This window comes from Fukomys damarensis, unplaced genomic scaffold (genome assembly GCF_012274545.1).
Source record: "Fukomys damarensis isolate Sample0158 unplaced genomic scaffold, DMR_v1.0_HiC HiC_scaffold_16, whole genome shotgun sequence".
NCBI classification, from domain to species: domain Eukaryota; kingdom Metazoa; phylum Chordata; class Mammalia; order Rodentia; family Bathyergidae; genus Fukomys; species Fukomys damarensis.
Window position 1 is genome coordinate 96758910 of NW_022900928.1, and position 14117 is coordinate 96773026.

The following is a 14117-nucleotide window of genomic DNA, read 5'->3' on the forward strand; positions in this document are numbered from 1 at the left end:
TTCTTGCAGCAAATTGCAGGAGCGGTTTTGCATTTTGCTATTTGAGAGTGATGCACACCTTTTACATGTGCAGGAAAACCTTAGTAAATGCCCCCCCCTTTTTTTTTTCCATCCTAGATATCAAACTCAGAGCCTCACTCATGCCAGCCAAGTGCTGTACCACTGAGCTATGTTCCCAGCTTGCAAATTATTTTTATCATTGTGACACTGGCTAGGAATTAGCATGAATGTGTTTCCAATTTTACTTTTGTTTGTATGTTTGTTTGAGACAGGGTCTCACTATATAGTTCAGCCTGGCCTTGATCTCACTACGTAGCCCAGGCTGGCCTCAAACAGCAGTTCTCCTGAGTGCTGGGATTAGATTACAGACATGCACCACCATGCCCAGCTCATTTCACTTCTTGAGACTGATTTTTTTTTTTTTCTTTTATAAAAATGATTCAGTTTGGGGCTGGGGATGTAAATCAGTGGCGGAGCATGCCTGGCATGCCTGAGGCTTGTTTTCAATCCCCAGCATCACATGCCCCCTCCATGTGCACACGCAAAGATTCAGTTTGATAGTAACGGTTAAGCACAGAATATGTACTAGTGAAACCATAGAAGCAGAAAGATATGCAGTTTATCCATCCCTGAGTAGTATTATATTGGTGGTGTGACCTTAATTGACCTTGGTTGTTCTACAAGATGAAATAAAAGTGGCAAGAACTCCAGAAGTGATATATACAGAGCCCTTTGCACCATACCAGGTATTCAGTAGGTGCTTAGTAAATGGTAGCTCTGGTTTTTATTTTAGGTCTCCCAGGTATTGAAGGAGAAGAAAACCTTGAAGAAGACTCACATAGGCCATTAATTAATGCCGAAAATGAAGATGAATATGAGCCTAATTATTCTATCCAAGAGGCCACTGCCATCACCCAAGTGAATGCAATAAGCTTTGGCCAGGCTTGTTGCCTGCCCGGAGTCATCCTGGTAAGGCCACCCCAGCCTCCCATGAGGACCAAGCTATGGTTCTTGCTCTGTCTGGGCTTGGGCTGCTCAGGGTGGGTCGTGTCTCCAATGCCTGATTTCAGGGATATGCACTCAGGAATGTCTGCAGCTCCTCTGAGGCCTAATGCAGAGTCAGTCAGCCCAGAAAGCCAGAGAGCACCGATTTTCAGCTTTGAGAAACCATAAAATGAAGGCACAGACAGTGTGGGACAGATGCACGTGGCCAGGCTGGACCCATGAACCCTCTTTTGTTGACCCCGGCGTACAATGTGACTGTCTCTGGTCTGCTCAAGTAATACAATATTATGTGTCACCCAAGAAGGGCCCATGTCCCTCCTTTTCCGGGTTGGAGAACTCACCCACCCTCTCTTTTAAGGGGTCCAGAGCTGAGTGCTACAGTGTTTCTCCAGCTGAGTCCCAGGTCTGCGGGGCTTGTATAGTCGGGAAGCCTTGCAAGCATCTGCTCTGACTCCCTTCTGAGTGTTTTCTGCTTAGTGCTTCGGGCTCTCTAGCATTGACATGGAAGTGAGGAGCCTAGGTTAAGCCTCCAGGATCCCCCTCATTTTCTGGGGAGGCCTGGTATGAGTCACAACTTTCAGTGGAGTAGAACTTACCCTGGGCTTCCTGGGGTCTAGAACATTGGGTTAGTATGTGGTGAATAAGCAGCTGGGTTTGTTTTTTTCACAGTACTGGGGATTGAACCCAAAGCCTTTACACTGAGCTGTATCTTCTGCCTTCTTTTGTTTTATTTTGAGAGAGGGTCTTACTAAATCACTGAATTGCCTAGGCTGGGCTCAAACTTTTGATCCTGCTGCCTCAGCCTCCCAGAGTGCTGGAATTAAGGGAGTATGCTGCCACACCCTGCTTTTTATTTCATTTTTTAGTGGTGTTTATGATATAACCCCCAGGTAGATTCAGAGTGTCCAAGTATTTTCATACTTATTGTACCAATTCTCTTTTGCCTGTGCCTCCAAGCTAGAGAAAACAAACACTTCCAAAAACTTAATGTAAGTTAAATTCGGGTCATTTTCCACAATTCTTCACCTCAAAGATAGGGAAATGCTGGTTCCTTCAGGCCTATTTTTATGCTGAGGTGTTATCATTCCGCTAGTTATTAAATACTCCACGATGGTTGATTGTTGAGAAAGAACTGGAACCTGTTGTGAGTGAGCAGGAACTCTTGCAGTTGCTTTGTCCTCACAGCCGTTGTTTCCAAGGTAGGCAGGCTGGTGAGGAGGAAAGTCTAGTTAACTTGAGCCTTTGCCCCTGCAACAGGCTGTCCAGATGGGTGCTCTGGTGACTGGGATGTGGCTCTCTGGGGGGTGGCCCCTGCTGGCGAGGGAGGGCTTTTAACAGGTGACATCTAGGGACTGAGCAGCAGCTCCAGGGCTAGAGCTTGTGTATCAGACACCCTTTGAAGTCACCAGCTCCGCCCCTTGTCCTTTGATGCTAAATGTCAGGATTTCCTGGTTCAGTATCTGAGTCTGAGCCCAACACTGTCTTAAAGCAGCTGCAACTGTTTTCCCTAAAAAAAAAAGCCATGAGGCCAAGGACACCCATGTTCCTTCCTTTTTAACTTCCAAGGATGCTCTTTTTCTCCACTGGCTTGGCAGCCATGATGTGAGAGTTCCGATGGGTTCTGATGAGGATGCCGTCCTAGACTTCGGTAATATTATATGTGCAAGAAGTAGAAGAGCTGCTTGCAGTGGAAGCTGTGACATTTGCTAGATATATTTGCCTGTGGCTAATGCCAAGCAGCGGCAAGAATACTACTCGCCTGCCTTCTGGGTTCTACTCATTTGTTTCTACCACAGAACTAACAAGAAGAACCCAGGAATAGTTGAGAGTAGCTGTCTGTGGCCTTTATTCCAAAAGCCTTTCTAGAAGCTAATAGCAATGAAGAGAAAAGGCAAACAGAAAAATCAGGCAAAGAGGAATTTGTAAAAATGTTAATTTTTAAAACCAGATACCATGGCGGGTGTGATGGTGCACACCTCTAATCCCAGCACTTAGGAGGCTGAGGCAGGAGGATCACTATGAGTTCAAGCCAGCCTGGGCTACACAGCAAGACCCTGTCTCAAAACCCCCCAAAACAAAAACAGGTATCATTAATCTCAAGCACTTACATTTTGCTTTTTAATACTTAAAGTTGTGGGGACCTGGAAGAAAAGCTGAAAAAGAACCTAGAAGAAAACAAGATCTCAGAGACAGAATTAGTTTGGTTCATCCAAGATTTGGAAAGAGAATTTTAAAAATGGGAACAGAAGAAATCCAAGACAGACTAAAAGCAATGAAGAAAAAAATTAAAAAGATTTTGAATGCCAGTGAAATGTCTACCCAGAAAAATGATGGCATGGATAAGGAATATGAATTACATCTGGATTAAAAAGAAGGAGAAAAATAATTGTGGCCTGGCGTGGTGACACATGCATGTGGTGCCAGCACTCAGGAAACAGGCAGGATCACCACAAGTTCACAGCCAGCCTGGACTACACAAAGATTGCAAAGTCAGCCTGAGCTAAATAGTGAGAACAAAAACAAGGCATTGGGTTGGGGATTTAGCTTAGCATTGCCGCACCTGCCTTGAAAGCACAAGGTCTTGAGCTCTATCCCCATTGCCAAAAAATAATTAAAGCAGAAGAAACATGAAAAGTTGTGGCCGTGCCGAGCTGGTTCTCCCATCCTAACGGCTGCGTGTTTCTTGCAGTACTCCCTGGCCTATGCCTGCCTGAAGCTGGTGAATTACTCCTTCTTCTTCTGGCTGCCCTTCTATCTGAGTAACAACTTTGGCTGGAAGGAGGCTGAAGCTGACAAGCTGTCTATCTGGTACGATGTCGGTGGAATCATAGGTATGCTGGGCATGTCTTCCTCGGAAAGGAAGGAGTTAATCACTAGTCTCTCTTACCAGGTTAGGAAATGTGGCTTCATTGAACTTTTATTACTTACTTCACTGCAGCTGTTTTTCCTAAGTGCACCGACCAATAAAAGGCCCTAGAGAGGAAGTGCAGTCAGGCAGGGCTGTGGCTTCTGGGGCTCTGCTTTTTCTTCAGTCTTGGGAAGTGCTCCAGAATCTCTTCCCTACACTTGCAGTGATGCCTTGTCTCTAAAGCACATTTTTCAAGAGATCCAGGTTAGAGAGTGAGTGGGTTCTCTCTGCCACCTCCCTTTTCCCCACCACTCCCAGCCAAGGAAGCAAAAGTACCACCTTAATGTATAGACTGTCAGATCCAAGAGGTGGCAACAACAGAAGGAAATGATTGTGTGAGTATTTTGCAATTGCTTCATTGTACATGACAGATTTTCATGGTGACTTAGCGCTGTGGCTAGGAGTATGAACATGGAAGTAAGAAACAGATCTGGAGGAACAGAAGGTCTTTCTGTGGGTGTTACTTAATGGTGGTGGTGAAACCTTCTTATCCTCTGCTGGATGTTTCCACTAGGGATGTGTAAGACTGAGCTACCCAGAGCTCAGAAACCACAGCCTGTGACCTTAGGTGAACTTGGCTGCCCTTATTCATAGATCCAGAACCACAGGGTAGGTTGGCACCTTTCCGCCTGACCATGCTTCTGTGTCCCTGAAAGGAGGATTGCCTCGGTACCTGTGGTCTGATGAGTACGTCCCAGATGTCCTGTAGTCCCTGTATCTCAGTCTGGCACTTTCTGAGTGTGACAGTGCCACCTAAAGGGTTCACATCCCTCTTCTCAAGCACCCTGACCTGTTACTTATTACTGAACCAAAGTGGCTGCATTTAATTTTAGTGACTATTTCCTTTCCACTATTAATAGCCTGTGAGGGACAGGTCCGGTCCTTAACTAATCAGGTTTTAAATTGAAAAGCAGACTAATCAGGGAAAGTTTCTACAGCTACTTTTTGTAGGGAAAACAGTAAGCAAGAGTCGATGGTTTTGGGGGTTCTCTTTTTTTCATCGGGATGTTTTACCCTCCATGGCGATGTAGGTCAGCTCATCCTCCTGCTAGGAGAGGGTGGCAGGCTCTGGAGAGAGCTGGCATCTTTGTGGTTGGGCTGCTGGCAAGAACGCAGGGTCAGGTGGGGAGCCGGTTCTGACCCATTGTGCTCTGTTCTCAAGGTGGGACGCTGCAAGGCTTCATCTCGGATGTCCTGCAGAAGAGAGCACCGGTGCTGGCCCTCAGCCTGCTCCTGGCAGTCGGCTCCCTTGTGGGATACAGCCGTGAGTATCCCCTGCCTGCATCGAGCGGGAGCAAGTGTTTGAAGTTGAGGTCAGCTCTGAGCCCAGCCACCTCCACAGGTCCAGGGGTGCCTGGGAATTGGTCATCACCCAGTGTTGTTTGTGTCGGGAGAGAACTGGCCCAGCTTCTGCTTGTGGGTTTGTTTAAAGGCTTGCTCGGGAGCATATGTGCTTTGTGTGAGGGGTGGCTCCAGAGGGACCACATTAGAGCCAATAAAACAATAAAAGGGGCAAGGTTTCAAAAGCGGGCTGAGCCTAATTAGCCGGCGTGGGACTCATCCCTTAAGATGCTGCTGAGATAGGCAGAGCTTCCTTTGGCTTTTAGAAGTCTCATTAGCTTGAGGCAGACATGACAAATAAAAACTGGCAGAGGCAGTGAGAGTTGCCTCTCTTTGTTGTGCTGTGGGATTTGTGAGGTCTCAGAGACCCAAACCTTTGTGTACACTTGGCGGAGCCCCATGTCACTGCTTCCCTGGTCACCATGATGCATCTGTGTCTCCTCACAGGGTCTCCCAACAATAAGTCCATCAATGCACTCCTGATGACGGTGACAGGTACTGTGATGGCCCTGCAGCTGTGCTTTCCTGGGAAATTCGGGGGCGAGGGAGACTGTCCCTCTCAACTTGAGCAGTGCTAAAGCCTTACTTACCATGATTTTTGTGGGACTAGGGCTTGAACCAAGGGAGTATTGAGCTATAGCCCAAGCCTTTTTGTATGTTATTTCAAGATAGGGTATCACTAATCTCACACTTGCGCTTCTCCTGACTCAGCCACATGGTGATTGCATTCACTGTGGGGAATTGGTACAGGTATAAAACACATCTTGACCCCACCCCTGCCAATAGCTGGAATTTCAGGCATGCATCATCACAGGTCTTTTTCCAGATTGTGTTCTCTGCTTGTTGGTCACTTCCTCAGCCCTCTTGGGACAGAAGCTGTCTCTAGAAACTATCAATTGTCTTTTGAGACAGAGGATTTTTATATAGTCCAGGCTATCCATGTACTCATGATTGTCCTGCCTCAGCCTCCTGAGAGCCGGGATTTCAGGCCTGCATTCCCATGCCCAACTTCAGTATAACTTTTTTTTTTTTTTTTTTGAGACAAGGTCTCACTATGTAGTTGAGACTGACCTAGAACTCACTGTGTAGCACAGGCTGGTCTCGAATTCACAGCGATCCTGCCTCAGCCCCGCCGAGTGCTGGGATTACAGGCGTGTGCCACCACGCCCAGCTCAGTATAACATTTTTGATCACTGCCTCAGTTTTGGTTATGGCTTCAGAAGATGCCACATTGGAAACCATTTTACCAGCTTACAAAAGTTCAGGCTAGCTAGTTTTCCCTTCATTGTTAGCATTAGTTAACATTTCTTCACTTGAGCGCTAGATGGAATAATTGTATGCAATCAGGGGGCTGTGGTATGGAAAGATTGCTAATTTTTAAAACCTCAGATCCCGTCGTGGGTGAGCTACTCACATTGTGTGAGGCACAGGTGCTGTGGCAGATTCCCAGGTGCCTGGTGGTGGCAGAGAGGAACCCCTGTATTATGGAAGCAGCCTTCCTTTGCCCTCTCGTTTTCAGTGCATTAGGTGACTTTGGGTTGACAAATGCCCACGTGATAGAACCGTGCTGTAATGGAACTTGACGAGCTAGTCAGTTAGTTATTGATGAGTGGAAACTTCACTGCAGTGGAATGCCTCCGTGTTTTGCTGTATTTCTAACATCTTGAGGTTCTATAAATATACTAGAACAGCCAGGCATGGTGACACATGACTATAATCCTAGCACTCAGGAGGCTTAGGCAGGAGGATCACTTGGAGTTTAAGGCCAGCCTGGGCTCAAGGCCAGCCTGAAGTACATAACAAACAGAAATAAATAAATAAATAAAACAAGAGGGTCACATAATTCACAAAGGGATTTCAGAAAATGGATGCTATTTTGAAGGTATTCTCTGCAGTTTCCTTTTATTTTGTTTTTCTCCATTGTACTTGTAAAATATTGAGATGATATTTTGCCTCATTCAGTAGATTGCTTGTGGTGTTAGGAATCACATTTAATAACAACCTGCTCTGTTTGTGATTGCAGGATTCTTTATTGGTGGTCCTTCTAACATGATCAGCTCAGCTATTTCTGCAGACCTGGGTCGTCAGGAGCTGATCCAAGGCAGCAGTGAGGCTCTGGCAACTGTCACAGGCATCGTCGATGGGACTGGGAGCATTGGTGCTGCTGTGGGCCAGGTGAGGGCATCAGAGAATAGGGAACCCATTAGATGGAGGTGCACTCAAAAGCTGTGGAGTTCTGAAAGCCTTAGGTTTGCCCTCTCCTTTGTGGTCCTGCTGATGTGGCCCAACATCAAAGGCCGTCTACCTGATTGAGTTTCTCCTTTTGACTTTGACTTCCAGATTCTTTTTAACTTCTACAACTGATCCTCCTGCCCCAGCTACTGTCCCCTTTTCCGAGGTTGAACATGGCACTCAGGGACACATGAGACACGTGCTTCTTCTTATGCCTACCTGCATGCAAGCCCTGCCTGTCTTCCTCTCCCCAGGGCCCTTCTTGTCCCTTCCAGACACTGGTGTACTCACACTCCTTACCTGCATCCCTACCACACATGCCTGTGGATTCTCGCTGCCTCTGAGCTGCAGTTTCCCAAATGTCTGAGAATCTCTGACTGCTTCATGGGTAGAACACAGACCTCACTGAAGATTTGCTTGATGGAGCCTGAGGTCCCTTCCTGGGGATTCTTCTGTGGTCTGACATCGGGGGCGTCTGAGGAGCCCAGATTGCCTACCATGTGCAGCCAGGATGACCCTTGTTGCCCATTCTGGCTCACATTCAGGCCATCTTGAAGGCATCCCTTGTTTAGAACTCTGGGGAGATGTGCCTCTCCTGGATGTAGCACTCAGGGCTGTGGGGGGCTAACTTTATAAATCTGGGAGCCACCTGCGTGGATAAAATAGCCAAACCCTTGGAAGTGGATAAGGCCTTCAGTGAGAGAGAGCAGTGCCCAGTGGTCAGGAGGCTGGAAGCCACAGGGGTCATGGGTAGTCAGGGGAAACTGTTAGGGTGACAGTTTGTGAGGACCTCAGTAGAGCAAGGTCAGAAGTATAGAAGGACAGAAGTTCTTCACGCTGACATCCAGGAGGTCATGAATGGCCCAGGACAGCTTGCTTGGAGGTGATTGGTCGTGATTAACAGAGCTGGGATGGAAAAGAAGTGAGCCATCTTCATTCCTACCTCACTGAGCCCTGCAGGGTATGGTCATCACCATGTCTGTGTGTCCCACATCACGGAAGCTTTGTGAACACGATGGTTTGGCTTGTGTGCTGCTGTGGCCCTTGTATCTGTAGCCAAACCTGCCCCATAGTCAACAGGACAGTGTTTATTGAATGATTACAGAATGAAAGAATGATGCATTGACATGCTTACTATACTTTCTCATATGACTCAAGGGCAAAAATTTAAAAAGTGCTTGGCAAAGTTTGGAGAATTATATACCTGGTCACCCTCTGGAGTAGAAATATGAATACGCTGATGATTACCAGTTCAAAAGTCTTCTATTTGAAGTGAAGGGTATCTGTATTGTGCTTTCTTTTCCCACACACTGTATTTTAGTTATCTTTTCTCACTGATATTTTCTTCCTTAACTAAATGGGCAAATTGAGTGTTTCAGGGCACTTATCTTGATTTAGAATGTCTCACTGGTCACTGGCATCAGGTCCCAAACTGTGATCTCAGTCAGCATTAGCAACATCCTGTCGGGATCCACTGTTGGCTGTTTGCATTCCTCCTCCACACAGATTTCTGAGCTTTTTCCTATTGTCTGTGGGGTGAAATCACAGACCCCACGACTTTCTGTCAGCCTTGCCCTCTTCCCCCCAACTCCTGAGTAACTTGGGAACCTCCCTTCCTGTGGAGTCAGGAAAGGATTCATTGTTCTTTCCTCCCTGTTGCCATAGCAGTTGATGCACACCTCCAACACATATGTGGTCACTTGATTTTCAACAAGGGCCCCATGGTCGTTCAATGGGGAGGAATGTTCTCTTCAGCAAACTATATAGGAGGGCCAGGGACTTAGCTCAGTGGCACCATGCCTACCTCGCAAGCACAAGGTTCTCAGTTCAATCCCCAGTACCAAAACAAACAAACAAACAAAAACAAAAAACTTTTGGGCCGGAGATTGAGCTCTGTGATGTCGCCACCTGCCTTGTAAGCACAAAGATCTGAGTTCAATCCCCGGTACCAAAAAAAAAAAAAAAAAAAAAAAAAAAAAAAAGATGTAGGGAAAGCTGGGTGGATATCCATAAAAGAATATAGTGGAAATCCATAAAAGAATGAGATTGGACTAACCCTTGCTTATATGATACAAAAATTAACTCCAAATGGATTAAAAAACCTAACTTTATGAAGTAAAAGTATAAAACTCTTAGAACGAATCAGACAGACAAATCTTCATTACAAATGCTGTATATACAAAGAGCCAGTAGGTACTCAAAAAATTCTCAGCACCCTGTTCATCAGGGAAATGCAAATTAAGAATATGGTAAATGGGACTTCATACCTCTTAGAGTGGTATAAATAAAAATGACAAGATAATAAGTATTGGTGAGAATGTGGAGAAATATGAGGACCGCATTGCTCATGAAAATGTAGGCTGTTGCTGTTGCTGTGGGAAATTCCTCAGTGGATCCTCAAAAAAAAAAAAAAAAAAGGTAGAATGATCATATCATATGATCCAGTACTTGCACTCCTAGGTAAATAACCAAAAGACCTGGAAACAGGGACTCAGGTGTTTGCACACCAGTGTTCATTGCAGTATTACTCACAGGGACTAAAAGTTGGAAACGACTCAAGTGTCCAACAGATTAATGAATAAACAAGCTATGGTGTGTTTCCTACAGTGGAGTACTCTTCGGTCCTGAACAGAACAAAGTCCTAATACATGCTTACAACATGGTTGAACCTTGAAAATGTTATGCTAAGTGAACTAAGCCAGACAAAAAAGAACGAAATTACATGATTCCATTTGTATGGAACACCTAGACTAGGCAAATTCATAGGGCTAGAAAGCAGATTATAGGTTGTCAGGGGCGGGGCAAGGGGTGATGAAGGGTTACTGCTTACTAACTGTAGGTTTTCTTTTGGGTAATGAAAAAATTTTGGAAATAGCAGCAGTGGTTGTACAGCATTGTGAATGTACAACCTTTAAAAATGATGAAAATGGCAAGTTTTTTGTTAGATATATTTTACTATAATACAAGAAAACGGGTTAAATGCTACTGGGCTCTTGGCGGTAATTTAAAGTAAAGTGATTTAAGGTAGAGCTGTCGAATGGGGCAGTAGTCCAAGAACCCTGTGAGCTGCAGATGACGGAGAGTGAGTGGCGCCCTTCAGAGCCACAGGCAGCATCTGCTGTGCGCCTCTGGCTGGGAGACTGTGATAAAGCGGGCGGGTGGCTTAAGGGTGCTCGTCCTCCTCTCTGTAGCCAAGTGACCGGGAACAAGGACTCTGCAGGCTGCCAGGATGATCGGTGCTGCGGCGGGGTCAGCGAGAACAGCCGTGGACTAGCTTTGCAACCCGAGGGCATTGTCCAGTCCTAGACGCCCTTCTCAATCGCTGACACAGCAGTGCTTAATCTGCTTTTCAGCCACCTCATTTTATTAGTTTCCAAAAAGTTACATTGTGATTTCTTTCTGTCCCTTTTAGTATTTGGTGTCTTTGATCCAGGACAACCTAGGCTGGATGTGGGTTTTCTACTTTTTCATTCTCATGGTAAGTGCACTTTTTAAGTTTTTTTAACAAGTCATATTTCCTAGTAGTTCAATTCAGAGCATTTTCCTAAGACACTTCCGGAAACCAGCAAAATTGCTGACTGCCTTTAAATACCCTTTTGCAAAAAGTAACATTTCTAAGTCTGTTTAAACACAGTCTTTTCTCAGAGAAGGGAAGGGCTCTCAGTTTGCCCTCAACTTGAGTCCATTAAGTGTTGCCATTTTTAATTCCAGAAAAATAGGACTTCCTTACAGGTCACCAAGCATTGATCCCTGTACTGGCTGTGAGGTCCCTGCTAAATATAATTTGGGATTGTGAAGGGAATTCCAGTGCATGGTAGTCCACACAGACTTAGCTGACACTGCTGTGTGGGCTGAAATGGTGGTGGTCTCGGAAGAGATGGTTGTCACGCTGCAGCCATTCTCAGCTGCGAGTTTGTACTCCTGGGAAAAGGCCAATACAGAAAAAGGCCTCGTGCTTTAAAAATGTTACCTTCTGGCCAGGCGTGGTGGCACGTATCTGTAATTCTAGTACCCGGAAAGCTGAGGCAGGAGGATTGTAAAGTAGAAGCCAGCCTGGTCTACAGAGTGAACTCAAGGCCAGCCTAGACTGGAGTGGGATCTTATCTCCAAAAACCAAAAAAACAAGAAAAGTTCCCTCTGTTGAACAGGCACGTAACATACTCTGCCACATTATTATCGGGATAGTGCCCATGGCAGGTCTAGGCCATCCTGAATGGGAACAGCTCCCCTCTGAGCTGGCACAAGGAGCCCCTGGACAGTCTGACTTCAGGAAGCCCCTGGCACAGTCTCCTTGCCTCTGGCTTCCAGAGTCCATGCTGTACCCTGCTGTTCCATTCCTGATGCTCCTGCTGCAGGAGAACAGTGGCTTCTGATAATGTGACGCACTGGGCACTGCTGTAGAAAACAACCCGGTGTACTAGCAGTGACCAGCTTTCCCTTCCACACGCTGACAGCTTTTTGTTCTCCCTATGTCTGTCATATACTTTAGTTCTTTTGGTGGGGGCAACTAATGTGACATTAAGAATTGTGTGATATTTTCTAGTCCACGGAAGAATAAAAGTTATCTTTTAATTGCCCGAATCCATTGTTCCATTGCAAACATGAATCCCTCACAGCAGGGAATGGCTGGGCACATTTCTCACTCCTTCTCTTCACAGACAAGCTGTACGATTCTGTTTATCTCCCCCCTGATCGCCAGGGAGGTCGCCTCTCTGGTGCAGAGGAGACAAGCTCGAGTGCTGAGCGAGTGACCGGTGCTCATGAGAAAAGGACAGTGGGGACACATGAAGACTGTTAGGTCTTGGGCTGTCTCCGTGCCAGCTTAAGCTCAGCTTGGGAGGCCTCACCACTACTGTCCCACCCGGGACACCTGCCAGCAGGAAGGCTGTGCTGTTTTTATACACTACAGAATGACTGTGATGGCTTCTAGCGTTGTTTCCTGAATGTACTGAGTGGCATGAGAAGCCACCAGTGTCCTCACTTGTCCTGTTGCGGTTTGTCCCTGTAACCTTAATTGTGTCAGCCTTTGATGTTCGCCAGCCTAGAAACTTGACGGGACAGAAGGCAGAACTGTGCGTGGTCTGTACCCAAGATGAACGGAAGGGCTGCCGCATTTGCTTGGGTAATACATTTGCAGAGTGCCGCTCACCTTTGAAGCATTAATCGTGATGCAGACAGGGTTCCATCTGATTGAACTACAAGCCTGCCTCTGACAAAGAACGCCAAGGTGGGGGAGACCGCTACCTGCTTGCTCCCCGTCTCCAAGGCAACCATTCTAGAAGCAGACACATCTTCATTTACTGTCGACTTGTTCTCCTCTGACTTCTCACAGATGACTTTGGCTCATGGAGTGTTGGGCCTTCCTTTGTAAAGTTCAGAGTTCTCTTGACCATTCCAATATGTGGCCCTCAACGCCAGATTTGCAGCCTGGAAACTGTGGGGTCCTCTGGGAGCTGATCCTCGGGTCCCTGTTTTAGGAAGACGGATCTGTCAAAAGTGGATTCCTGGAGTACCTCAGGAGAAGACTAGAATTAGAGAAAGGGAGAGACCGGTTGTCCCAGAGGTATGAAGTGTGTGTGATGGGTCACATTGATAGTTCCCAGGGCCAGAGAGGTCTCTTCTTTCAAAGGTGTTGAGTATGTCTCCAAGGCTATGAATTTGATATTAATCAATATGTTAAGGTCACTCTGTATGTATATTTTAAATTAAACAAATAGGAAAATGTGCAATTTTGAGGGACACATTGGGTTAGGGAATATTTTTTTCAATCTCTTACCTTATTCTCCAAAATGTGGTCTGTTGATGAACTTGTTAATATTATTTAATCATGCAGGTTTCTGGTCACTTTATCCATATTTACTGACATAAAAGGAAAATATGAAACACAGGAAGGGAAAGCAAACTGGTTTTTGTAATAAATATCTCTCCTTTGGTTATTTAAATCTCTGCCGTGAGCATTGCATTGTATTTATTTTATTTTCATTGTGGTGCTGGGAATGGACCCAGGGCCTGGCATGTGCTAAGCTGGCCCTGAGCCCAGCTCTGCCTTTGAGACTCCAACTGGTGCCTTTCTGCTTCTGATGCCGAGTGTCACTGGGGCACAGGCACTGATCCCACAGCCTTGCCAGGCCATGCAGCTGTCCCAATCCCTGGCCTCAGTTCGCCAGGCTCCACGAAGTCAGGGCTCCTCGCCCTGGGTGGAAGCTGGTGCAGTTTGGGTAAATTGCCCGCTTGTGCTTTTTTTTGGTACCGGGGATCAAACTCAGGTCCTTGTGCTTGCGAGGCAGGCGCCTGCCGCTTGTGCTTTTAAAGCACAGTGATGGTGAATCTACAGCGTGCATGCCCCAGCAGGTTGGTTGTATCATTGACAGCTCTAAAAGGTGAACCCTACCTTATTATTGACCCTCTTGATACTGTGTAGCTCAGTTTCCTGTCCCCCTTGTCATCAGCAAGGTTGCATCTTTGTACTATGACACTAGCCTGAGCTTCTCACCCAGTGTCCTTTGGTGTGTGTTCCCTTGACTTCTCTGTCCTCTCAGCTGTACCTGAGGTGAAATTAGAAATTAGCACTGGACAAAAAGAAATACTGCTCTGTGGATGTATTCACTGTTCTCATTCTGCCAATCTGTGC

The 14117-nt window shown here is 46.2% G+C and overlaps 1 protein-coding gene across 5 annotated transcripts in view; it reads left to right on the forward strand.

Moving 5' to 3' along the window:
• The window catches only part of Slc37a3 (solute carrier family 37 member 3), a 54940-nt gene extending 41508 nt beyond the window's left edge, over positions 1 to 13432 (forward strand). For all 5 annotated transcript variants that reach the window (XM_010631669.1, XM_010631666.1, XM_010631665.1 and 2 more), the window contains exons 9-15: positions 794 to 969; positions 3695 to 3836; positions 5076 to 5177; positions 5702 to 5749; positions 7278 to 7429; positions 10899 to 10964; positions 12145 to 13432. In XM_010631669.1, the coding sequence (XP_010629971.1) occupies positions 794 to 969; positions 3695 to 3836; positions 5076 to 5177; positions 5702 to 5749; positions 7278 to 7429; positions 10899 to 10964; positions 12145 to 12237 (779 nt within the window). In that variant the 3' untranslated portion in view covers positions 12238 to 13432. The remainder of the gene's footprint in view (positions 1 to 793; positions 970 to 3694; positions 3837 to 5075; positions 5178 to 5701; positions 5750 to 7277; positions 7430 to 10898; positions 10965 to 12144) is intronic.
• Positions 13433 to 14117: the final 685 nt, after the last annotated feature.